This window comes from Cheilinus undulatus, linkage group 14 (assembly GCF_018320785.1).
Source record: "Cheilinus undulatus linkage group 14, ASM1832078v1, whole genome shotgun sequence".
NCBI lineage: Eukaryota > Metazoa > Chordata > Actinopteri > Labriformes > Labridae > Cheilinus > Cheilinus undulatus.
The window spans coordinates 9,476,540-9,503,994 of NC_054878.1; the positions used below are offsets into that span (position 1 = coordinate 9,476,540).

Here is a 27,455-nt window from a genome sequence, read left to right on the forward strand (position 1 = left end):
CCATTTTCTTGCCAATTTTAACACATTTTTGCCACTTTTGTTAATTTCTGCCACTACAAAACAAATTATTTTCTCTGTCCACTTTCTGTTGCCTCTGTTGACCAGTTATTGCTACAATTAACCCTTATTCACCACTTTTTACACCCAGTCTTATGGCCTCATTGTTATGGCCTTTGTTTTGCCATTTTAAAGAAATTCTGCCAATTTCTGCCTCAGCTAACACATTTTTGCCCATTTAGACCAATTTTCACCACTTTTAAAAATGCATTTCACCATCTTTTCCACGCGTTTTTGCCCCTTTAACCCCATTTCCAACACTTTTAAATCTAATTTCACCAATTTTTCTACCAAATTTGACCACTTTTTAAGCAAATATTTGCACTTCTAGCCCTTTTTACCACTTTTTAGGTTTGTTATTGCCACTTTAACCCATTTTCATTCTGTTAAGAAAGGGGATTTACATTTTTAAGATGGACATATAACAAAAGTATTCACTGACCCATCCAAATAATTGAAATCAGGTGTTCCAATCACTTCCATGGCCACAGGTGTATAAAATCAAGCACCTAGGCATGCAGACTGTTTCTACAAACATTTGTGAAAGAATGGGTTGCTCTCAGGAGCTCAGTGAATTCCAGCGTGGTACTGTGATAGGATGCCACCTGTGCAACAAGTCCAGTGGTGAAATTTCCTCACTCCTAATTATTCCACAGTCAACTGTCAGTGGTGTTGTAACAAAGTGGAAGTGATTGGGAACGACAGCAACTCAGCCACGAAGTGGCAGGCCATGTGAAATGACGGAGCGGGGTCAGCAGATGCTGAGGCACATAGTGCGCAGAGGTCACCAACTTTCTGCAGAGTCAATCGCTACAGACCTCCAAATTTCAGATTAGCTCAAGAACAGTGTGTAGAGAGCTTCATGGAATGGGTTTCCATGGCCGAGCAGCTGCATCCAAGACATACATCACCAAGTGCAATGCAAAGCATCAGATGCAGTGGTGCAAAGCATGCTGCTACTGGACCCTAGTGCAATGGAGACGAATCGCGCTCCTCTATTTGGCAATCTGATGGATGAGTCTGGGTTTGGCGGTTGCCAGGAGATCAGTACTTGTTGGACTAAATTGTGCCAAGTGTAAATTTTGTTTTTCAGGAGCTGGGCTTGGCCCCTTAGTTCCAGTGAAAGGAACTCTGAATGCTTCAGCATACCAAGACATTTTGGACAATTCCATGCTCCCAACTTTGTGGGAACAGTTTGGGGATGGCCCCTTCTTGTTCCAACATGACTGTGCACCAGTGCATAAAGAAAGGTCCATAAAGACATGGATGAGAGAGTTTGGTGTGGATGAACTTGACTGGCCTGCACAGAGTCCTGACCTCAACCCAATAGAACACCTTTGGGATGAATTAGAGCGGAGACTGAGAGCCAGGCCTTCTCATCCAACATCAGTGTGTAACCTCACAAGTGTGCTTCTGGAAGAATGGTCAAAAATTCCCATAAACACACTCCTAAACCTTGTGGAAAGCCTTCCCAGAAGAGCTGAAGCTGTTATAGCTGCAAGGGGTGGACCCACGTCATATTAAACCCTATGGATTAAGAATGGGATGTCACTTAAGTCCATATGCGTGTCAAGGCAGGTGAGCGAATACTTTTGGCAATATAGTGTAGCTACTATGGCACAAAGGAATTTTAAAAAAAAGAACATAACCTCTGGGCCATGTTTGTGCTCTTCAGACAAATACTCCATCTTATTGTGAGTTTTATCGCACTGACTGAGCTCCACCTTTCGTATCTTCATGTATTTGTTCAGACTGATTAGCAGCCATCTGTGTCTGTGCTCACCATTCTTGGCTTGTTAGCTTATTCTGTGTTTGCATTCTTATTTATTATATCAGCCAGTGCATTGGGAGTCAGGATTGTCCAGCAAAGAACCAGGAAGCTTAACTCAAAACTCCTCAAGGCTGACTCGTGCTAACTCATGAAACATAAAAGCCAAAAACATCAGCACTCGCCTTGAAGTCCCAAACTTTTGATGATGAAGCTAAACAGCAGCTGAAAGACACGATCCAGTTTCAGCCCCAGGCTTTGAAATGCTGAAGAAAACCAAGGACTGTAACACGTTTGTTTCTTTCATCTGCTGTTTGTCCTCATCGTTAAAAGCTTTTCACTTCGTTGAAAGTGCTGACGTTTTTGTTGCCACAGTCAGAATCATTGTAAACTCTTCCCTGCAAAGATATGACAGCGGTAGTGATGAGAAGACGTTACTCGTTTTGAGTCGTTCAAACATTTTTCACTCCCACAATGGAGAAGTGTGAACGTGAGGGATGAGATTTCTCAATTCCACAAGTTCTTAGAAATGAAGACGTGTTTCAGCTTGTCGTCTTGTCAATGAACTTTCCTTTGTCCTTGACGTAGACTAAATAATGATGGAGATACTTCAGTGGTTTCCCTCCTGCATAAATGAATCCCCATGACCATATTTGGACTTGACCAATTTCCTTATTAGTGCCTTGTGCAACTTTTCACTTCAAGAAAAAACAACAATCCTGACTACCATTTATCAACAATGTAAAGCAATTCTTCCTAGTGTAATAATTTGTGAACCACATAGTTCATGAGCTGTATTTCATGATGGTTACTATTAGATTGATCTTACTACTATAATTGGCGGCGTGTCTGTCCGTGTTTATTTGCCCGCCACACCGTTGCTCCAGTTGTCCTTGATACCTCTCAGAAGACTTCCTGGGTGTACTGGTTTGAAACTGGTGCCATGAAAAAAAATCACAAATACATACAGACTATTTAAATTCTCATGTGTTGCTCTGGGCCATCATTTGTGGACTAATTATCTAAGTTGACACCAGCAGATGGTGGTCAAGGAGGACAACAAAATCTGAACTCAATTATCTCAGGACCACAAACCAAACAAAATGAAATCACTGCACTTCTAGGAGGATTACTTAATTATGTGAGGCCCTCTGCCAAATTCCTTTGTGTTTTCTTTTATCCAGACTTGTGTTTTGGGCCAAATGTAGCCAAGGTTAAAACATGTTTGCCAAACAAATTGGATAGACTCATCAATGCTTTTGTCCCTCCGGCCTAGACTTGCGTGACTCACTGCATTCTCAGTTCAGACAAAAATCAATCTACACCTGCAGACAGTTCAAAATAAAGCAGATAATTTTTGAAACCAGAATGAACAAATGTGCAAGTACCACGCCAAATTAGGTGTACACTGGCTGCCCATTGATTTTTTGGGACTGGTGAAATTCTTGTATTACTTTTAAGCCACAACACCAAGCCCACAGCCTGTCTGAGATCCTCTCTTTAAGTCAGAACACAATCTGAGATCTTCTGTTAGTACTCTATGAGCTCTATGAGCCAGGGTTCCTGACTAAGATCCCCTTTAAAGCTTTAGTAGAAGTCTATGAAACAGTAAACCATCTCAGACCCTCTGACAGAGGTCTAGCCGAGCGCTATGAGCCATGATGCCGTCTGAGATGCCCTGAAGGAGCTCTATGAGCCAGGAGGCCTTGGGATCCTCAGGTAGGAGTCTTTAAAGGTCACATATTTTACTGTTTGAAGACAAGTTTATATTGTTCTCAGAGGTCCCCAAAACATGCCTGTGAAGTTTGTTGCTTAAAAAACACTCCAGTATTGGACACATGTCTAAAAACCCCTCTGTTTCAGCCCTGCTCAGAACGACCTGTTTCCCGTGTCTGTGGCTTTAAATGTTACTGATCTGTCTGACTCCACCCCTGACCACACCCCTCTCAGGAAATGGATGTGGCACTCCTGGTGTTACTACTGCTTTTATCCAAAGTTGAGGACCTGACTGGGATTTGAACCATCAATCTCCCAGACCAAAGTCAGCAGGGTAACCCACTGAGCTATCCAGCATCTCCGCTGTTAACTGAGAGGAGGATCAGGAGAGGAGGGTGGAACTTTCCTCCAAGTGGGGAGGGCAAACCGAACCTAGGGGTGGTACTAACTCCCCACATGAGGTCATGAGGGTAAAATCTGAGAACGGATTGTTTCAGCACACATTTTCTTAAAGGTAGAGAAAGAGAAGGGAAGGGAAGGGATTTTTCTGGTATTTTAGGGGATTGTGGACAGGACTGGGGCACATATTTTTGTTAGAAAAACCTAAAAAAAAAAGGGTTTTTTGCATAAGATGTCCCCTTTAAGCCAGTAGGTGTCCTAGCCTCCAGACTGACACCTTCTGAGATCCTCTGGTAGCAGTTTATCCATCTGAGATCCTCTTGTAGAGCCCCATGGTCCAAGATACTCAGCCAAGGGCCATCTGAAATCCTTTGGTAGCCAAGTATTTTACAATAAATGTGTTTATTTTTGGAGCCTGTTTCATCTTATTATGTTTACCCTTACTGTTTGTTCTGAAGAGCTTGTTAACTGCACAGAAAAAGGGGCAATAGAAGTAAATAAGTATCACCATTCACATGTTTAAAAATGGGGCAAAATCATATCATAAACTGTGCATTTTAAATAGCAGATTTGGTTGCATCCCTTAAAACACTGTTATGTACACTGCTGTGAAAAAGTATTTGCCCCCTTCCTGACTTCTCTGATTTTTTGCAATCTTAAATGTTTCAGATCATCAAAAATGTTTGATGTTAGTCAAGGATAACCAGAGTAAATACAAAATGCAGTTTTCTAAATGACAACTTCTTTTATTATGGGAACAAAACCATCCAAACCTACCTGGCAAGGACAAAAACTGTAAGCAAGCATTGAGAAACTGGCATTGAGTCACTGCATCACTGTGGAGGAATTCTGGCCCATTCTTCTTTGCAGAATTGTTTGAATTCAGCCACTTTAGAGGGTTTTCCAGCATGAATGGCCTGTTTAAAGTCATGCCACAGCATTTCAACCAGATTTGTCTTTGCCACTCCAAAACCTTCATTTTGTTTTTTAAAGCCATTCAGAGGGGGTCTTGCTGGTGTGTTTCAGATCATTGTCCTGCTGCATAACCCAAGTGCTCTGGAGCTTAAGGTAACAAACTAATGGCTGGACATTCTCCTTCAGGATTTTCTAGTAGAAATCAGAATAACTGGCAAATCCATCTTGCAAAGCTCCCATCTGAACCATTTGGGCCCCGTTAGAAAGTGACAGGACCGATTAGTGATGAGGTTCTGTACTTACGGGTGTGGCGGAGTCGTGACGTATGCAAGCAGCGACAAGAGGCTGGTGCAACCATGGTGGAAGACATTAGCATGGAGGCTGCCAAAGCGTAAGTTTTACCAGAACTTGATGACATGTCTTCGTTAAAAGAAGAACAAAGAACAGCATTGAATTGCTTACTTTTAAAAAATGACAAAAGTTGTGTACTGACATGTCTACAGTCACCATGGTTTGCGTTATGCAGCTCTCTATGAAGTTTACTCATCGTTAGCTGCGCACCTCCAGTTTGGGGCTACGACGTCAGGTGTTTTGTTGCTCTGATTGGCCCGTAAAGATGTGACAGACAGAACGTTCATTCAATCACCCTCTGAGTTTTTTCAAAGGCTCTGCCCTTTCCCAAACGCCGTCTATGGAGGGTTTACCAGATGGATGTGTGAAACACAACCATCTGGCGTGTCAGGTTAATTTTTGTCTGTCTCTTTCTTATTGTTGAATCAAGAATCTGCAGGTCCTTATGTGTCATTCTGGGCTCTTTTGTGACTTCCTGGATGAGTCATCAATGAGCTCTTGGAGTCATTTTGGTAGGCCGGCAACTCCTGGGAAGGTTCGGCACTGTTCAAGTTTTCCCCATTTGTGGATAATGGCTTTCACCGTCCTTCACTGGAATTGAAAGCCTTAGAAATGCCTTTGAAACCCTTTCCAACCAGATAGATGTCAATGACTTTGTTTCTTGTCTGTTTGTGTTTTGCTTTTTGAGATTTAACAAGGGGGGCTATTACTTTTCACATAGGGCCAGGTAGGTTTGGATGGCTTTTCCCCTTTAATGAATAAAAATCAGCATTTAAAAAACACATTTTGTATGTACTTGGGTTATCCCTGTCAAACACCAAAATTTGTTTTAATGATCTGAAACATTTAAGTGTGACAAATACGCAAAAAAAAAAAATCGAAATCAAGAAGGATGTTAAGACTTTTTCACAGCACTGTATGTCAGACCGTATTTCTCTAAATAAATGCCCATGAATCTTTCATACTGGTCCTTTAAAAGCAGCCACATATTCCCTTGTGGGGTATAAAGGAAGAACAGGACGATATAAAATCTGACACATGGCACACAGTGTTTCTTTCAGGTGATTTATTTTCTGTTGCGATCCCGTACACCAGCCGAGAGCAGCATCATTGTAGAGACAGATACAGAGAGGTTCAGAGAATACGGATATTCAAATAGAATCTCTGCCGCCTTCAAGTAACACCTGAACATGTGCAGGTGTAAGATGTAACTCAAACAGAGAAAAAACTACTCAGACAGATTTGTTCCCCTCAACAGGTCGACTGCTACGAGCACCTTGGAGATATTTTTCTCTGTACATGTCAGAGAGCCGTCAGCTACGATGTGCAAAGAGTGAATGTAAATTACCTCCCGGTTTCTCTGCTTCTCATCAGAGTGATAAATCCTTGCAGAGTGTATCAAAGAGGGTAAACTGCAGACAGTGTGTGGGTCTGTTTATACGGGGAAAATGAGTGTTTGCATACGGCTTCAGAGAACGCAAGACAAACAAGAGACTAATGCAGGGACATGGTGCGAAAACCATCAAACAGTGAGAGGGGGTTGACACAAATAAACAGGATTAAAGTGTCCACATTAAAATGACTTCTTCATTCTAATTAAATAATAAAATTTACTGGATGGAGAACAATCAAAACAAAGCCTCAGTTGTGCTGGAAGGACACAGGCTGCTGGCAGACCAGGCTGATGTTTACTGGTGGAATAATCCCTCAAACGATCTCAGCAGTAAACGTTTGCAGGGTGATAACAGTATGAGCACTCTGCTCTCATGTTGTCCTTCAGAGCCCAGAATTTCATTTGGCCAGTCCATTTTTTCAGTCAAGTCACCATCTTAACAGAACTTGTGGGATTTTTCACTCTCCAGCTCAGTTTTTGACTGCCAATAACACTCAGACATTTTCTTGACCTTCAATTTCTCTCGCAGTTTAAAGCTGTTTCCAGTGAAGTTGGGTTTTCATTCTGAGGCTAGTCCCAGCCTTTTAAACCAGCCGTTTAAACCTAGACCTTACACATGCATTATTTGGGGTCTAAATGACGTCTAGGAACAAAAAAGTTAAGCATTTTTTCAGTTGTTTCCAAGAACAGAGAGCCTTGAAACAGGCTGTAATGGCTGCAATGTAATCAATGAGTATAAATTTGTTCCTAAAGCCTAGTTCAGACCAAAGATTCACGATAAGACCATTTCAGAGCGTCACATGCCATGATCACAGATGCCTGAGCTGAGCTGTTATAGTCTGATCAAGCAGTCTGATGACGTTACCTGCATTTCACTTCATCAGATCACAAACAGCTGGTTTTTGGATGCTGCATGTGGATAAATATGACATATCTTATTTTGAAAGATTTAAAAAGTGAAACTCATACAGATTCATCACACAGAGTGAAATATTCAAGGTCTTGATTTCTTTTCATTTTGATCATTATGGCTTACAGCTAATAATAACCCAAAATTTTGTGTCTCAAACAATTAGAATATACACAAGACCAATTAAATAATGATCTTTAATACAGAAGTGTTTGCCTTCTGAAAAGTACATTCTTTTATATGCACTCAGTACTTGGTCTGTGCTCTTTTTACATCAATGCAGCATGGCATGAAGGCGATCAGTCTGTGGCACTGCTGAGGTGTTATGAAGGAGGTTGCTCTGATAGCTGCCCTCAGCTCATCTGTATTGTTGGGTCTGTTGTCTCTCATCTTCCTCTTCACAATAACTCACAGATTCTCTACGGGGTTTAGGTCAGTCCAGTTTGCTGGCCAATCAAACACAGGAATATTATCGTCATTTTACCAGTTTTTGGTGATTTTGGCAGTGTGGGCAGGTGTAAAGTCCTGCTGGAAAATGAAATCAGCATCTCCATAAAGCTGGTCAACAGAAGGAAGCATGAGATGCTCTGTAATGTCCTGGTAGACGGTTGCATTGACTTTGGACTTCAGAGAAACACAACAGACCAACAGCAGCAGATGACATGGCTCCCAAAACCATCACTGAGTGCGGGAACTTGAAACAGGATTTCAAGAATCTTGGATTCTGTGCCTCTCCTTTCTTTCAGACTCTGGGACCTTGATTTCCAAATGAAATGCAAAATTTACTTTCATCTGAAACCAGGACTTTAGACCACAGTCCTTTTGGTCCTCAGCCTGGGTATGACACGTCTGATGACGTCTCTAGTTCAAGAGCAGCTTGACACGAGGAATGTGACAGTTGTAGCCAAATTCCTTGATACGTCTGTACGTGTTGGCTCTTGATGACCTGACTTAATCCCCCCATTGTTGGATGGGTTTAGCTTGACAATCGTTTCAAGGCTTCAATTATTCCTGTTGCTTTTGCATCTTTTTCTACCACACATTTCCCTTCCAGTCAACCTCCTATTATTGTTAGCACTCCATGACTAGCCAGCTTCTTCTGCAATATTTTTTTTGTCAATGACTGTCTTCTGGACATCTGCCAAGTCAGCAGTCTTCCCCATGACTGTGTAGCCTACTGATCCTGGCTGAGAGACCGTTTAAAGGCTCAGGAAACCTTTGTAGGTGTTCACAACATTGAACTTTTTCACAATATTCCAATCTTATGATACTGAATTTTGGGTTTTTATTAGCTATATGCCATAACCATCAAAATCAAAAGTAAAAAAGGCTTGACATTTATCTGTGTGTAATGAGTGTATATATGAGTTTCACTTCTTGAGTTGAATGACTGAAATAAATAAACTTTTCCATGATATTCCAATTTATTGAAATGCACCTAGACATGAGAAAAACCAGTCTGTAGGAGCTAAATAGTCAGTAGTAAAACCATAATTCTTTGCAGGTATCTTAGTTATACAAGGACTGAGCTAGCAGAGCATTTTTGAATTTTTATGTTGTGAAATTTCACTTCCATGCTCTGACGGTAAGGACAAAGGAATAGCCGATGAGGAGGAATCATACAGCCTGACATTACAGATTATAAATATGATAAACGGAAAACAATTAATATGCAATACCGTCCTTCTTGTACAGATAGATTTATTGTGCAGAAACTTTAGAAATAATCTAATGACTGTGAGAGTAAAAACTATAGACTGAGGATGGATCAGCATAATATCAGTACTGGCAAGTATTAGCTTAAAATGTTGATTATTGGTATCAGCAGAAACAACAATTTCTGCCTACATTTACAGCAGTTTTATCTGCCATGCATATCAACAGTATATATAATATATTGGCTTTAAATACTGGTAAAATATAGAACTGTACCATCAGCTTTAGATAGTTGTCTGTGGTGCTACACACTCGAGGAGGCCCACTGTGAGCTCTGAACATTTTCAATGAAGCTTCCCTGCTCCTCTCTCAGCTGTTTGACTCAGTGCCTCTTTGCCCTGCAGACACTTGGTGTTCTTTACAATAAAAAGGTAAGCATTCATTAAAACCTGCATTGGTATCAGCTTAAATGAGTTAGTAAATATATGCATGTCAAATATCAACAAAAATCCAACTTTGTGTATCCGTAGTGGAAACTATGCATCGTCTCCTCCAGTTGTCATACATTGAACTTACAGGCTTTTAGAATTTTGCAGAACAGTCCCTCAGACGCAGCTGTCAGGTTCAACTCACGTCTGACTTTTTGAGCTGAACTGGGCTTTAAATGGGACATATCATTGGAAAAAAGTGGGGGTTTTGCACATTTGGCTGCTCCAAAAGTTAGCATTTTGTGTGCTAGTGTGGCTTTGTTTTACACAGGTTCTAGTAGAGTAATCATGTTTGTTTTTAAAAGTACTTTGGCTTGCTTTAACAAACTAAAAACATGTTTGATAAGATAAATGGTGACTCTAAATTGCCCGTAGTTGTGGAGGATATACCCTGTCTCTTGCCCAATCACAGCTCAGATCTACTCCTGTCCCATGAACCCAAACAAGGTGGAAGGATGGCAGAGACACCCAGTAAAGCAACACAATAACCTCCTGAGTCAGGGGTAAGAAAGTAACCGTATGCCATATCTGTGAGGTAAAATTACTGACTTTTAAATGGAGTCTGTTTCTTGAATACAAAAGAGTCTTCCTCTCAAATGTTGAAGATCCTTTCTGTAATGTTTTCAGACACTTGAAATAACAATCTGAGCTGTAACAGGCAAAACATGAGCTTTTAGTGGGCAGACTGATCGGGACATATAAGCTGTTGGATGATGCTGCAGCCATGACCGCCTGTTTTACTGTAGGCTAGCAAAAATGTACCAACATTCTTTGTACCTATTAGTCATTTAGACTTAAAAATATGAAAAACCACTGCCAAAGTTAAAAAAAAAAAAACACCCATTTTCGAGGGATAACCTTGAAGTTATGTCACACGCCCCATTTACAGAGGCTTTAGTCCCCGAGGTGGGCGACCGTCTGCTCTTTACCCAATGTCATTCCTGCTCTCTCATCCCTCTTTGTGATTCTACCCACTGTCCTCTGCAACAATAAAAGCATGAAGAATAATCTTTAAAGGGGACATTTCTGGCACTGGTTAAGCTCAGTTGGTAAAGCAGCCCCCTCCTACGGAGACTACAGTCCTTCATGCACTGGTTGCAGGTTTGAATCCTGATTCTGGTGCTGTTTATTGTATGTTTCCCAAATTCTCTCCACATTTACTGCCTCTCTTCAGCTGTCCTGTTAAATAAAGGCAAGAAAAAAAGTACAAATTCTCCTTTGTGTACCATATCACACCGTAAATTTAGGACCTGAAGTTGGAGCATTGAGGTGTTGCTGTAACTGAAGGGACCTTGGAGGGTGTTTAAGGGTGTTTTCATACCCAGAGCTTGTTTGACATGTTTGGAATCAGACTATTATTTGATCAAATGATTAACTGTTGCATTTTTTCCTTCGGTCATGTTGTGTTCACGCTGTAGTGCCGTAAAGCAGGCCACTTACGTAGAGCTGTCCATACACTGTAACAGCCTGCTCTTCTTGCTGCATAGGTGACGCATTTTCCTGTTCTACTGGTCTCACTTTGGAGTGTGTGATGACTCTAGGACACTAACTAGACACTTTACCGACCCAATAAATGAGTTGTGGAGGAGCAAAAAGATCAAATTTCTAATTGATATTTTGGAAAACGAGAATATTTATCAAAAATTTGACACCATTTGCAAAAACTTAAGTTAAGAAACTCGGGGGCGTTCTATCGGTATTATGGTTTAACTTGTAAGCGTGTTAAATGGTGTTAACTGGCATTCCTGGTGGAGGTTTCTTTGTTTTGTTTTCATGTATTAAATGAGTTACTTTGATATTACAATGTAAAACTGTTCAAATGGGCTTTCAGGAGTATGATTGCCAGTTTTAACATTTGTCAAAGCAAGCACAGACATACTATAAGCAGCTAGAGGTCATTGGTTCACACAGTCCCTCTTCAAAGCCAAGTGTACATTTCAAGCCAATTCAGAAAAAGATTTTGAGTGGCATGACTCCTTGGAAGCGGGGCTGAATTTCTCAAGTTTGGAGCTATTCCTGTGCTGGACAACATCTGAAATCAGCATGAAAACAGCAGGAATATCTGTCTGATGTGCTTTCTCCTCCAGTCATAAAAGACATGAATGAGAAGGAAATATCTGACGACCTCTATACATGAAGAGGTTTTATGTGAATAATTAGAGTGGTTTTCCTACAGACTAAAGGCTTGATATTTACTTTAAAGGCTTAGCTACTGCTCAGTGGTATAGTACTGAGGTTTTATAACATCATACAAAACTGTTTTGTTTCTTGTGAAATCTAGGATTTGGTGTAATTCAGTGCTTTCAGTCAATTTAAAAAATCCCAATTTACCTAAGGCTTTGTTATTAATCAAGTGCAAACAGTGTATACCAGAAATATGAGGATTGCATCATAGGTAGATTTAATGAAAATGGAAATAAAATGATCTGAAACAATGTGCATCTGATTTTTTTTTTTTTGCCAGCCTTTTAAACAGTGATGTTATGTAAAAGAAAATAGGTTGCACATGTGTGGCTCTTCGCAGATGCAGACAGGCACAGGAGGAGGAGGGAGTAAGGGCAGACTGCCCTTGCTTAGCTTTTGTTGAACCACACATGGCTAAAATAATAAAAAAATCAAGGCCAAAGGGACTTTTGGCATTAAATTTACAAGCTACTATAGAAGGTTATGTAATGACATTTCGATGTGACTGATCTTTAAAATCAAAATTTTTCCCCCTGATTAATAAATTGGAATTAATCTAAATTTTTGACTGCCAGTTAGATTATAACCTGATATTTGAGTAAAAAATTGTATTTACAGTACATTCAGAGAGTATTCAGACACCTTTACTTTTAATCCTTTGGTTCTGTTACAGCCTGATGCTACAATTGATTTTTTTCTTTATTAATCTACACTCAGTACCCATCAAGACAAAGTGAAAGCAGAATTTTAGAAATGCTTGCAAGTCTATCAAAAATAAAAAACTAAAATATCACTTTGACATCAGTATGCAGACCCTTTGCCAAATGGGGCGTCATTGCAGAGTGGCGAGATGGAGTCCTCACCTCAGAGCAAAACACTCTTCAAAGTGCACTTGAAGTTTGCAAAAAAACTGGGCTTTCACAGAGGAGAGACTTCTGTCTAGTCCAGATCTGTGGAGGGATGCAGTGATGGTTGTCCTTCTGGAACAACCCTTTGGTTCTTGGTCACCTTATTAAGGCCCTTCTCCCCCGATTGCTCAGTTTGGCCAGACTACCAGCTCTTGGAAGAGTCCTGGTTGTACCAAACTTCTCCCATTTAAGAATTGAGAACCTTCAATGCAGCAGATTTTTTTGTAGCCTTCCCCAGATCTGTGCCTGTCAACAATTCTGTCTCTGAGCTCTACAAGCAGTTCCCTTGACCTTATAGTTTGGTTTTTGCTCTGATATGCGTGGTCAGCTGAGAGGCCTTCTGTAGAGAGGTGTGCGCCTTTCCAAATCACATTCAGTCAATTTAATTTACCACAGATGGACTCCAACCAAGGTGTAGAAACATCTCAGCAACGATCCAGAGAAATGGGAGGAAACTGAGGTAAATTTACAGTGTTATTGCAAAGGGTCTGAATACTTATGTCAATGTGATATTTCAGTTTTCATGAATTTGCCAAAATTTCTAAAATTCTGTTTTCACTTTGTCAGTATGGGGTAATGGAGGAAGATTTATCAGAGAAAAAAATACAAACAATTGTAGCAACAGCCTGCAACATGAGAAAAAGAAAGTGAAGGGCATCTGAACACTTTCTGAATATCATCTGTAAATCAGTCATGAGATAAAACATTGCTAAATTTGGTTAATTAAAAAAAAAAAAACAAGATGAAGTGCCATTTTGGAGCTGAAAGATTTGTTTGCTGTACATAACCAAAACATCCAGGTCACTAAAACTGATTGAATATCCATCACTTAGCTGACTCAGTATTTGTTATTATGTAGCTGCAAGTTGTGTTTGCTGGCCATGCTGTGCATCTGTGAATGAGGAAGAAGCTGAGACTGTTTTCATCACTGTTTGAAGCTTTTTGAGCTGTCCAAATGTGACATTACATCTGACTTCAACCTCTGTCTGTGAGACTTTTCAAAGGAAACTTCACTGAAATGTGTTACAGTCTGCCTAGAAATCATACCCTCAAATCATGAGCGTTGGTCATGTGTCCTAAATGATTCAGTCAGACAGTTTAAGGTGACAGTCACTTGAAATTGCACACGTTTATGCTAATTAGCTCCTCAGCAAAGAATAGGGTGAAAAGATCCCATTGAATTGCAAATGGTAATTATTTAGATTTTATTTTCAGATGTTATTAAAATTGCCTAGAAACCATATTATTACTACTGGAGCGTGATGAGTCAGACAGTTTTTTGTTACAGTTGCATTGATTGCGCTCTCAAACTGCTCCAGGGTTTGACTGGAAGTGATCCTAGCTCCCTTGTTTTGTCCTGGATTGTCATGATACATCCAAACAAACTGGGCCAAAACGGGAACGCCTCCTTGTTGTTGCAAACAACAGAGGTGTGAAAACACCCTAAACACATGAAGAAGAAGAAGCAATAATAAAAGAAAAACTCTGTAGATAATTTCATGATTCAGTAATAATCTTGAGACAAACCTCCCCTTAATTAATTTTGTTTACAGATTAAATTACATTTTTAATTAAAGGGAACAAGCTAAAGCTCTAAGACGGACAACAGATCAATGAAAATGAGCATGTGATGGTTTCAGTTCTTAAAAATGTACGACACAGGACAGTAAAATGGACTCTGATTAAAAGACACCCAGGAGGTGTTGTGGAGATTAAAGTGCCTCCTCTGCAGGAATGAGATCTCCCCTCAGAGGAGACTGAACCTCGGCTGGCGAGCACAGAGGGAGGAGAGTCTGGTGGCCGCTGACTTGGCTCTGGGTCCACTGCAGCGGCTCAGTTTGGGGGGATCAAATTAGAGGAAGAAGAAAGGTGTGAAGGCGTCGTTGGTCACAGCTCAAAGTCAAACTGGTACTCGTTGTTCAGGTAGATCCTGCGGAAGATGAGTGCAGCCAGAGCCAGAGTGAGGAGCACGATGAGGACGGCTGAGCCCGTGTGGCCCTCCTCATGCTGCCTCCGAGGAGCGGGGGCGAAGACCGGCCTGCTGGCCGCGTCTCTGCCGTCTCTCTGACCCTGCTGGTTCTGCTGCTGCTGGGCGCGACGCTGCCGGGGACTGAGGGGCCGACCGGTGCTGGGGGCTGCAGGGGGCTGAGGCTCCTCTGCAGGTGCTGCAGACACCTCCGCCTGTGGGCCAGAGAGACAAAAGTCATCACTGATACGTGCACAGACCAAATGCCAGGCTGCTTTCCAACTTAAGGGATCAAACACAACTTTGTTTTTGGATTCTTATCATCAGCTAATGTGTGACCAAACTTACTGCAGCATTATAGAAAAATTTAACTGTGATTGAATCACAACAAACAGGAGGAAACAGTGCTCAAATAACAACATGATTGGCAAAAGGGCTCAATTAACCATTAGCCTGTTGTAAAATCAAATATCTTGTTTATTTTTGTTTTGTTTATTTTGAATTTAGTCAGGTTTAACCTTTTCCAAGGACTTCAGGACAAAAACTGTTGGTATACTGGCAAAAAAATTAGTTTGCAAAAATGCACAAATACTAAATCATGCAAAATAAATTACTGTGTCTTTATTTTGACATTAGATGAGACATCTCTTACTGATAATTTGATAACTTTTGGTTGAGTGATTGTGAGACTTTGGTGCATAAATGTGTTTGTTAAACACTATTTGCTTAGAGATTGGTATTACCTAGGGACTAGGGAGCTCTGGTAGTTTGTAATAATTGATCCAGATGTCTGTGTTTTTAACTGTCATTTTATAAGTAATGATTTCAGGGCAGGGGCGCAGATGGCTTGGTAGTTAGGTTGTGCCTCATGTACGCAGGTGGCCCTGGTTCAAGTCCAACCTGTGGCTCCTTTCCCACGTCTCTCACTCTTCATGAATCCTTCTGTCAGAATCTATCAACTGTCCTCCTCTATCAATAAGGGCATTAACAGAACTAAAATACTATTTTCAACTCCAGAGCAAATAATCTACCATATTTCAGCCCACAAATAGGGGGACAGGTGATTCTAGTCCGGTGTGAATCTGCATCTCTGTAATTCAGGATGGTAATTATGATATTTTAAGGTCTGTGTGGCTTTTTCTTTCCTAGCTCTGATCCAAGAAGAATAAAATAAAAGAGGCTGCGTAGATGATTTTTTTAGAAAGTTTTGACACATTTAAGTTATTAATCTGCCTTTCCTTCAGTTTAATTCATCATAGCTGACAAATGACTTTGTTTCGCTTGGATTATTAATTCAAACTCTACCATCCAAACACACAGCCCTTCTGTTCTGCCTCCAACAACCTCTCTTTATCTGTGCCTCATCTTAGTTTAGATCAGTTTTATTTAGCTGTATATTTCATGCACACACAATTTACAATTTGAAATGTGTTGTTCAACATTTAGTGGTTAGGCTAGCTGATCTGTGTGAGGAGGGTTGATGTTGTGATCCGAAATAAAGGTATGGAATAACATGAACAGCATTTTTACTGATCATGGACAGCCTGCTACAGATTATGAAAATGTAAATACATATAAATATATAAATAAAAAAACACTTTGGCATGTCATGTTTACTGTGAACTCTGATTAACAGTATAAATAGGATACATGAAGGCCAAGTCATCTGCAGAACACAGCTGTGTTTTATTGCTCCTGCCATGCTGCACCTTCATGTTTTCCTTCAGAAATGTCAGTAAATTCAAGTATGCTACAGACTCTGCTTATCCCAGGACATCATGGGGTGATTTACAAATTACCAGAGGTCCACAGGTAATACTAATACCAAGCTGTAAGATCTAAATCTGGCTACACACTGGATCATTTTCAAATTATAACCAGCTTTTCAAAAATTAGGAGACAGTTCCAACAGATTTCTGACATTATAATCCTCCAAATGAACACATGAGATGAGTTAGCCAGACGGTGAGACCCCACACCTGCTGCTTGTTGTGACAACTTCACAGTGGAGATTCAAAAAGTGTGAGATCTCATACAAACTTGTGGATCAAATGTGACTTAGGAAGAAAAACAAACATGGAGGACATGGTGACTGCAATTCTATGGTGCATGTATTGCATGAGACATTACACAGACACTAGTGTTGTTGCCAGAGCTCTGGGCTCACACCCTACAGTCAGCTGGGCAATTAGACGGTTATTAAGTCTTGTGTGATCAACATCTAATTGGTCAGAGAGAGAGAGAGATGTAGTTGCAAATGTAGCAGTAGCATTAAGAATAAGCGGTTATGCTCTAAAGAACAGAAGCACGTCTACAACTTGTCAAGTGTGCAGGATTTCTGGCACCATTAAAAAGACAGAACAGTTATCTGAAGCTATTTTGTTTGTAATTCTAAACAGCTGTTCTGTGATCATGAGTATAGGCAGGGGCGTGCAGCTGGTCGACTCTGAGTCGGCTATTTCAGCACAATAATGAGATTAAAAACAAGTTATTATGCTGCAAAAAGCTGGTTGTTTATTTTCAAGGTCATTTAGACTGACAGGAGGGTGGGGCAAGAACAGATGTCACTGATTAGGGTGAGCTAGTGAAGACATGCAGGTAATTATTTTTCTGTCCAACAATCAACTGACTGAACGGTGCATGGGTGTAATTTTCAGTCAGTTGAGTCCCTCATGATTCTACAAGCTTGTCATCTTTTTTTATATACGTTTGTGCTCTGAATGTTTTTATTATTTTCTTGAGCTGGAGTACTAGCATGGTGTTGTTTTTGTTTTGTTTCTGTTACATTGTGTTACACCATGTATGAAATGTTTTGTCTAACTGTAGTTTCAATTATTAATATATTTTTCCAATATTCCCCTCAGCTCAGGGCACAGCTGTGTTTATGTTCTCTGCCATGTTTGTGAGCTGTAAAAGTGAAAAACATCCATTTGATGTGACATCTTGTCTTATCACTTGGCTATTTAAGAAATTTCAGCAGAGGCATCCCAGTCTGTAATTATAAATATTATAGAAATGATGATTTAAGTCAGAGAGGCTGTATATAAATGAATAAACACAGTTTTGATTTCCATCCACATGACTTACATTGCATGTCTGATGAAGTGAATGTGCACATGTGTAGATCACCTCTGCTGTTTAAAAATGAATCATGCATAAATGCAGCAACATTAGAATTTGTCATCTTATTCACTCTTTACTGTATTTCATGGAATTAAATCACACTGTAGTGTATTTTACCTTAAAATAAAAGCTATGATTTATTTATTCATTCATTTAACTTTTTTATTATGATTTATGATTTATTTTTAACTTCTTTTTTATTCTTCTTATTATATAAGAGCTATGTTCATTTTTAGTCATACACTTAACATTATGCCTCATTTAATTTAACATGTAAACGTAAATTGTCTTTTATGTGTGAATTCACATTGAAACCCATTCTGCATCTTCCTGCTCTCTGTTTTTATCCTGTTTTTTGAAAGTTTGTTGTCTAATTTGTTTCTGTCCTGTTCTTCTGTCATTGAATGTTGGAGGTCATCCGCTGCTGCCAAATACCAATTTCCCCTGAGTGATGAATGAAGTACTTTTATATCATCTTTATCTTCTGCTAACTGCAGTTGACGTTAGACTTAATGATGAAACATTACAACATTACTGTGGGTCTAGACCACAGTAAGTGGCAACCTCTGGTGTTGAAATAAGAGCAAAAACACAGCAGTATCCACACGAGTATGTCCACAGAAACATCTTAATTCAAAAAAACACCTTTTCACTTAACCTATTTAGTTCAAAAGTCCTTTTCCGTGACCAAATGGGTGAATTATCTGAAATAATCTACAACCCCAGTTCCAAAGAAAGTTTGGGCGATGTGTAAAATGTAAATAAAAACAGAATGCAATGATTTATACATTTCATAAGCCCATATATCACTCACAATAAAACATAAACAACATGGATGATGTTGAAACTCAGACATTTTACCATTTCATGAGAAATATTAGCTCGTTTTGAATTTGATGGCAGCAACATATCTCAAAAAAGTAGGTACAGGGCAAGAAAAGGCTGGAAAAGTAAGTGGTATTAGTAAAAAACAGCTGGAGGGGAATTTTGTAAAAAAAATAAAGTGGCAATAGGTCAGTAACCTGACTGGGTATAAAAGGAGCATATTAGAGAGGCAGAATCTCAGAGGTAAAGATGGACAGAAGTTCTCCAATCTGCAAAAAAACTGTCTAAAATTGTGGAACAATTAAAATAATGCATGATGTAAAACTGTCAAGACTCTGAATATCCAACAATCTTTGGATCATCTTTGGATGCAAGTTTTCTTAGTTCCCTCAGGCGGTACTCTATTAAAAACCGGCATGATTCTGTACTGGAAATCCCTGCATGGGCTTGGGAACATATCGACAAATAATCATCTGTCAACACAGTTTGCCACGCCATTCAAAAAAACAAGTTAAAGCTGCATCATGCAAAGAAGAGGCCATATGTGAACACAATCCAGAAACACTGCCATTCTCTCAGGACCAAAGCTCATTTAAAAATGGACTTGAGGCAAAATGGAAAACTGTTCTGTGGTCAGATAAATCAAAGGTTAAAATTCTTTTTGGAAACCACAGACATCCTGTCCTGTGGACTACAAAGGAGAGAAATCATCCAGCTTACTATCAGCGCTCAGTTCAAAAGCCTCCATCTCTGATGGTATTAGTGTCTATGGTGTGGACAGCTGATACATCTGGAAAGGAACTATCAACACCAAAAAGTAGATGGAGGTTGTAGAGCAACATATGCTTCCATCCAGACAATGCCTCTTTCACGGAGAGCCTTGGATATTTCTGCAAGACAATGCTAAAGCCCATACCACATCTATCACAACAGCATGGCTTCACTGTCAGAGAGCCCTGGTGCTGAACTGGCCAACCTAAAGTCCAGACTTTTCACTGATAGAAAACAACTGGAGCATCATTAAATGAAAAATCCAACAAAAAAGACCCAGGACCGTTGATTAGCTATAACCCCACATCAGACAAAAACTCCAGCAACTGGTCTCCTCAGTTCCCAGACTGTGGTTAAAAGAAGACACACTGGTAAACATGGCCCTGCCCCTACGTTTTTAAGATGTGTCGCTATCATCAGATTCAAAATGAACTAATATTTTTCATGAAATGGTAAAATGTCTCAGTTTCAACATCTGATGTTGTTTATCTTCTATAGTGAATAAAATATGGGTTTATTAGATTTGCAAATCAATTTACATTTCTAAGTGTCCAAACTTTTTTGGATTTGAAGTTTTAAAAAAGAATGCACATTTCTGGCATGTAAAACCCAAACTACTGAGGCTTATTGATAAAATAACTGCTATATTAATCATCATTAAATGAAACGATCATTTGTTGCATCTCTATTTGGTGTTAATGTTCCTAAACAAACAAACAACATCTGGATGAGTTTATTTAAACAGACTAATGAACCTTGAAAGTATATCTTCTAAATTTGAGCCACAAGAGAATTTTTCTTTTTTACAACTTTATAATATTAATTTGTTATTCCTTATCATGCTGCTTCAGCAAATTAAAACCATTAATTTCCAGCGTAACAACTGAAGATAGAAATCAGATAAACACTGTGATACTGATGTTTGTTTACACTGACCACAGCTGATAGGATAAATCCCCTGTGATCAGGGGTCCCTGCAGGACTGTTCAATGTTGGTCTAAGTCTTCCCCCTCCAGCTCCAGATGGTGAGCCCTCTTTCTGACCTGCTCAGTTCATCCAAAAACTCACAATCTTTAATCTAAGCTGACCCTCCTCTCTGCTCCTTCAGACTCTGCTGCTGTGGTTCTGCTGGTGAGCAGCTGGCATCAGAATCAATCCTCTTAGGCAACAAAGCTCAACCATATCATCTCAACTGGTGAAAGAAAGCAGCAGAACCATCGGCTTCAAGCTACCAAAACAGGTCAGGCGTGAGGATGGGAGGAAACGCTGATGTCTTGCTGCTTGATTTCACACACAGCTGGCGTTTAGCCGGCACAGAGCTGCTGCTGCACTGTCGATCATTTTCATCTAGCTCATTCAGAGCAACTGTGAGGCTCAGCGGGATGTCAGAAGGTGGTGAAATGTGTCACCAATTATAGGAACCATGTCAGAGAAGAGTGGCTGACTTCATAGAGATGGCAGCATATAATCTACCCACTGAAGCTTTAAAGGGAAATGCTGTATTTTTAAACCCAGGCCCTGTTTCATATACTTTACAATCTAAGGCGAAAATGATCCAATAAAAACATATTCTTTTTTACTTTCAAAAATATTAAAAATAAGACAATTATAGAACATTGAAGGGGAGAGCTGCAGCTGTGTGAACTGAGCCGTTGCAGCTCAAATAAGACCAGCTTCCTGCAATTTAGTTTGTCAAGCTGAAAGCTTTATTTAGAAAGTAAGACATGTCAACAGAAATCAGTGCGCTACAAGCACACAGAGGAAACCAGCTGGTCACACCAGTTAAGAAGGTAAAACCAGTCAGTAAAGGCAGAGTTATGGAAATATGACAAAAACAACAACCTCAAAAGGCTACAGTGTGGTTATCAATGGTTATGGCTCACCTTTCACCAATGTGCACAATATCATCACCACCATTTCTCTAGTAAGGTAAGTGTTTGCTCTGCTTATTGGATGTGACTAATCTCGCAAGGCTGATGGCTTCATCAGATTCCATAACTGTCATCTGTAGCAAAACTTTGATCTGATTCGCTTGTCTCTGGTCAGAGAGTGACTGGACAAATAAGCGTCATTTGAAGAGGTAAATGCTGCAGCTACGGGGGTGGTCTGGTTGAAGCCACTGCAATCCTCTAACAATGGTGACAACCTGTCCCTAAAGACCTTGTAAAGCAGGGGTTTCAAACTCAATCACAGCAGGGGCCAGATTCGGGACTCAGGTCTAACCTGAGGGCCAAACAGGGTCAACATTTAACCATAACTGTCAACCTCATTTTCACCTGTAATAAAATATTTTTTTAGAAAAACAGCACCGATGATAAATTATTTGGAAATCTAAAAAAGTGATAAGTTTAAATGCTCAAATCTGAGATAAGAATTCCACCTTGTTAGTTCAAAAGATCAGAACATGATATTAAAAAAAGAATAGAAAAAAATGTTTGAAGAGCAAAGAGCAAATATATGAGGAGAAAGTTGAGATCATAAGTTTGAAAGGTGAAAATATGAGATCAATTTTGAAATCATGAGTTTAAGAGTAAATATATGACTTAAAATTTTAAATTGTGAGTCTGATAGTTCAAAATATGGGATTAAAAAGCCATAATTAGGAGTTGAAAATGTCAAAATATGTGATAGAATTCAAAATGATTACTTTTAAAGTTAAAAATATGACTTAAATTCAAACTTGGGAGTGTTAAAGGTCAAAATATGATATATAAAGTAAAAATTAGTCATTTAAAATGTTAAAATATGAGCAAAAAAATTGAAATAATGTTTTTAAAAGTCAAAATATGGGATCAAAAAGACAAAGTAAGGAGCTGAAAATGTCAAAATTTGACTTAAAATTTAAAATTGGGAATCTTAAATATAAAAATGTGACATAAAGTCCAAATTATGAGTTTAAAAGGTCAAGGTATGAAATAAAAAGTAAAAATCATAAGTTTGTGTTGTAATCTTGAGAAGCAAAACTGAAAATATGAAATAAAACACCAATTAATTTCTTTCCCCACGTTCTTGACTTTTTATGAAATCTTTCTTCCTCTTTATTTTTTCAGATTTTTAAGGCTAAACAAGGATATTTTAAATAATGAAGTTAAATCCAAAATGTGTGTCTTAACACTCTAGATATGTTGGAATAAGGTTGCTGTGAACATGTAAAAACACTGAGATCTACATGTGACTGAATTTTGGATCTAGACCATTAGAAAGTTTTTCACCTCTTTCCTGGCTTGGTTTAATTTCGGCGGGGCAAATATGTGGGTTTGTGGTGTATCCAGCCCACAACGGGGAGTTACCCCACCCCCTAAAGCCAAAATAATATAAAATCCCCAAGCAGTTCATCTCAGTACAGCCTGTTGTTAGCTGATGCCACTGCCTTCATTTAAAGTTAACAGTAGATTAAATGCTGATTTTGTTCACTCTGAGGTAAATTAGCCTCATTATCACAGTCCTCATTTATATTGTACATGTAAAGTTTAGTACAGCTACAAGACAGGCATGAAAAGCAGAAGTGGAAACTAAAGCACAGACATTGCTATGAAAACTTTGCATTGTCTCACCCAATTTACAGCAGTGTAACCTGACAGGCTTTTAAAATACTGTAGAGTGACCCATTGCAAGCTGTCACGAATTTCAACTCATCTTGTCAAAAATATTTGGTCTTCACTGGGCTTTTCTTAACCTTGCAAAACAGTGAGATTTGCCAGTCTCCATTACTCTCATCAGGCAAATCCATCTGTAGGCACACAGGAGTGAGAAGGAAAGCACCATGACAACAAAAAAGTCTGAATTAAATAAACTGTACAAACAATCTTGCACTGGAAACTCAGTATTAAAAATACTTTGTTCTAAAGTGGATGTAGCACTGCTAAAACTAAAAAAGGCAGATTTAATTATACATTTAGCACCAGTAATGGATATCAAATAAATGGTACAGGCATCTGATAAACAGCACATCCATCTGAATCTGTCTGTAAGAAGAAAAGGATGCATTTAGATAAAATGAAAAACAGTTGAATTGGTGGGGAAAAGTCATGCTGTCAATATGAGTGTGATGAAACCTATATTTATCCTAAAACGGATGCTGTTAAATGATGGAACTGATGGAAAAACACTGCACTTTGTTTTCAAATAAATCATTATGCTGATCTTCTTGGCCTTGTGCTCACATATTGAGCACTTATGTTACTCTGCTCTGATAATGATTCTTTTTAACCCAGCAGGATAGGTAGGTGGCCTCAGAGATAAACCTCGCAAAGCAGATGAATTTGCCAGAGTGATATCAGGCAAATCCATCTAGAAAAGCTCCAATCCACACCATTTGTGCCCAACAGCACGATGTTCAGACCAATCAGCGTAATTTGAGGAGAACGAAGCGGTAGCTATGGGTGGGGTTTAGTTATACTAGCCAATTGCAATGGCTGCAGCCGTTTTATCAGAACTGGACCACATTTCTGTATGAAATAAAGAGTAAAACAACACTTAAAGCTTTTCATGACGGAAAAGATGTTTTCGCTCTACTCTCAGCCTGCTTCGGCATGGGTTTGCAATTATTACGGGTGGGGTCTGCCCAGTGTATCCACTGGCTGCTGCCGTGGTAGCTGTCAGCTTGGATGTAGCTGTAGGAAAGCTGACCACACTTCCTTTTGAAACAAAAACCAAGAGGCACACTGAAAGCTTGTCTTGGCAAAGAAGATTTTTTTGCACATCTCATGACCAGCCTTGGCATAAACTTCTTTATGCAAGAGCTCCACCAGTCACAACCATGGCAACAGTAGCCTGTCTGCTCAGGAGAAGCGCATCAGAACAACCTCATTTTGTCTTGTCACTCTGATTGGCCCATCATGAATGTGACAGACAGAATGGTCCAAACTCTTTCTATGGGAGCTTTTGAATTTAAAATATATCCATGCAGTAGATATATAGAACAGTCTACCTGGCATGTCAAGTTACTGAAAGACAGGGACATGAAGTTCCAACAGAGAGCCTTTCCCATGCTTTGAAGAATGTGATGCATTAACTGCTAGGCAAGCTTTACGTAATCTGTATTTTGCTTAACTGCTGTTACAACTCTCTATTCGAGAGGCTCCTCTCCAACAATCCAGAGAGTCTGTGCACAGCTTGAATTAAGAGATACTGACTTCAAGATCCCCATTGTGAGCATAGTGATTCTTTTTCACCCCACAGGAACATAATTTAAACACATTAAATAACCTTGTGTGAAGGAAGGCCATTACTATTTAAAAAGAGTGGTTCATGGAAAAAATCCCAAAAAGGTGCTAGGTTTATCTTCATAATTTACATCTCACAGTTAAAATCAAACACTGCATTAAAATAAAACCTGACCGTAGTTCAATCTAATTTTATACTGATAATAATATGAAAGTGCTGAATTTAAAATGCATTAAATGCAGTAAAATACAATTAAAGATAACATGTTATTGTGTCTTTCTTGATCTTACAGATTTGAGTGCTGATAAGTGTGAAATTAATTATTTCATCCTGTCATATCTGCACTCAAATGTGTGTAGAAGTGCTCTCTAGTGTTTCTGAACACTAGACAGCACCGAACTAAGAACCAATCCCAGGGAAGAAAACTTAAAGGAGACATATTTTACCCTTTTAGGACAAGTTTATATCAGTCTCAGGGGTCCCCAAACATGTCTGTGAAGTTTGCTGCTGAAAAAACACTCCAATATAGGACTTTTGCTTGTCTAAAAATCCCCTCTGCTTCAGCCCTGCTCAGAATGATTTGTTTCTGTGTCTGTGGCTTTAAATGTTAATGAGCTGTCTGACTCCACCCTTGACCACGCCCCTCTCGTGGAATGGATGTGGCACTCTTGATGTTACAGACACTTTTATCCAAAGTTGAGGACCTGACTGGGATTTGAACCATCAATCTCCCAGACTGTAGTCAGCAGGGTAACCCACTGAGCTATCTAGCATCTCAGCTGGCAGCTGAGAGGATCAGGAGAGGAGGGAAGAACTTTTCTCCAAGTGGGGGACGGCCAACCAAACCTGGGGGCGGGTGCTTACTCCCCATGAGAGGTCACTAGGGTTAAAATCTGAGAACGGCTTGTTTCAGCACACATTTTCGGAAAGTGGAGAAAGAGGGGGGGGAGGGAATGGATTTTTCTGGTACTTGAGGGGATTGTGGACAGGCCAGGGGCACATATTTTGTTAGAAAAGTCTGAATAAGTGATTTTTGCATAATATGTAAGTTAGTGTCAGAATCTTAAAAACTGTGCAAGTGAGGATTTTAAGAACACATTTCTTGCTAAGATTGGTTGGTGCATGAGGCCCAACATGTGCCATTGTACTTACATTACTTACATATTATTATTTTGCTAACAATGCATTTAACATGTTCCCTCTGACTATTACTGAAGCCGTTTAACATTGTGCCTACATTACTCATTTATACCATAAAATGAGTAAGAAAGGGCTCCGCTTTAAGAATACCAGAGGTTTCTTATACTCGCTGCTCTGTCCAACAGTTTGCAGCTTAAACAGATTGAAAAATAAACCACAGGATGCTGAAGAGCGAATCTTTAATCCTCAGTATCAGCTCTGCTGCCTGTCAGTGATGGAGATTTACAGTGGGGTGATATATTTTTTTATTAAGTCTTCAGCGATGTAAATCATCAGCAGTAAGTGTTAGCTTTCAGTGTCAGCTCTTCAGAGCAGATCAGGCCTGTCTTTACAGTAATCACTGAGCTGTCACGCAGATCGACTGTAGGAGGACGGAGGATCATGTAAACACCAGTCAATCCTACACACAGACATAGAGGGGATATACAATATGGCTGCTAACGCTCCTTTTCAATCACTCACTTCAGCCTTTAGAGCAAAAAGCATTCAGCATATAACATATGTACTTCTAGTTTGACTAAAAGCTTAAATTTCATATAAAAATACTGATATTTAGTCTGTTTGGATGTGGTTTTTATCAGTTGAACAGAGCCTGTTTCTGTGTGTGGGTACAATCGAACATCTAAAAGTTCCCACTACACCAACACACATGCTTTCATACTGTATGAGCCTGCTTTTTATTCTAGTGAAATGAAGGTATAAAAAACCCAAATAAAGCAATAAATTAAGTCCTTGATTGGAGTAAAAACAGCCTCACTGAGAGAATCTTTGATATCAAAGAGGTTTAGCAAACTTTATCACTACCAGGCTTTTAAATGTTGTAATCTGTTTTATCTTAATAAAGGATATGGTACATATTTTCCTTAAGACAGGTGTGTAGTAGAGGAATGATTCTGTCAAAATGTGGCGTGTAAACTCCCACACAGTGTCTAAGAGGAACAAATACACTGGCACCTTTACAGTATTGAAACTTTGCCAGTGTATTTGTGCAAATTTGAGAGCGTGTAGGAGTCTGCTTGCAATTTTTGATGGTTGAAAATGAAAACTTATCCAATTTGGATGCCTAGGACTTGTGTTTTATTTATTTTGTTAGATGGTACCTTCAAATCAAATGAGAGGAGACTACAAAAATCACCCTATGGTACAGTAACTAGAAAAAGTATGTGAACCCTTTGAGATTTCTTGGATTTCTGCATAAATTGGTCATCAAATGTGTTCCGATCATCTAATTCACAACAATAGACAAACACAGTCTGCTTAAACTAATACTGCACAAAAAAATGATATGTTTTCATGTTTTTATTGAACAAAACACATAAACATTCACAGTGCAGGGTGGAAAAAGTATGTGAACCCCTAGGCTTATGACTGGTTGACCCTCCTTTGGCAGCAATAACCTCAACCAAACGTTTCCTGTAGTTGCAGATCAGACCTGCACAACAGTCAGGAGGAATTTTGGACCATTCCTCTTTACAAAACTGTTTCAGTTCAGCAATATTATTCGGATGTCTGGTGTGCATCGCTCTCTTGAGGTCATGCCACAGCATCTCAATCGTGTTGAGGTCAGGACTCTGACTGGGCCACTCCAGAAGGCGTATTTTCTTCTGTTGAAGCCATTCTGTTGTTGATTTACTTCTATGCTTTGGGTCGTTGTCCTGT

The 27,455-nt window shown here is 39.5% G+C and overlaps 1 protein-coding gene across 2 annotated transcripts in view; it reads right to left on the bottom strand.

Moving 5' to 3' along the window:
- Positions 1–13,936: 13,936 nt before the first annotated feature.
- ube2j1 (ubiquitin-conjugating enzyme E2, J1) overlaps positions 13,937–27,455 on the bottom strand; it is a 92,253-nt gene continuing 78,734 nt past the window's right edge. For both annotated transcript variants that reach the window (XM_041805870.1, XM_041805869.1), the window contains one exon: positions 13,937–14,926. In XM_041805870.1, the coding sequence (XP_041661804.1) occupies positions 14,633–14,926 (294 nt within the window). In that variant the 3' untranslated portion in view covers positions 13,937–14,632. The remainder of the gene's footprint in view (positions 14,927–27,455) is intronic.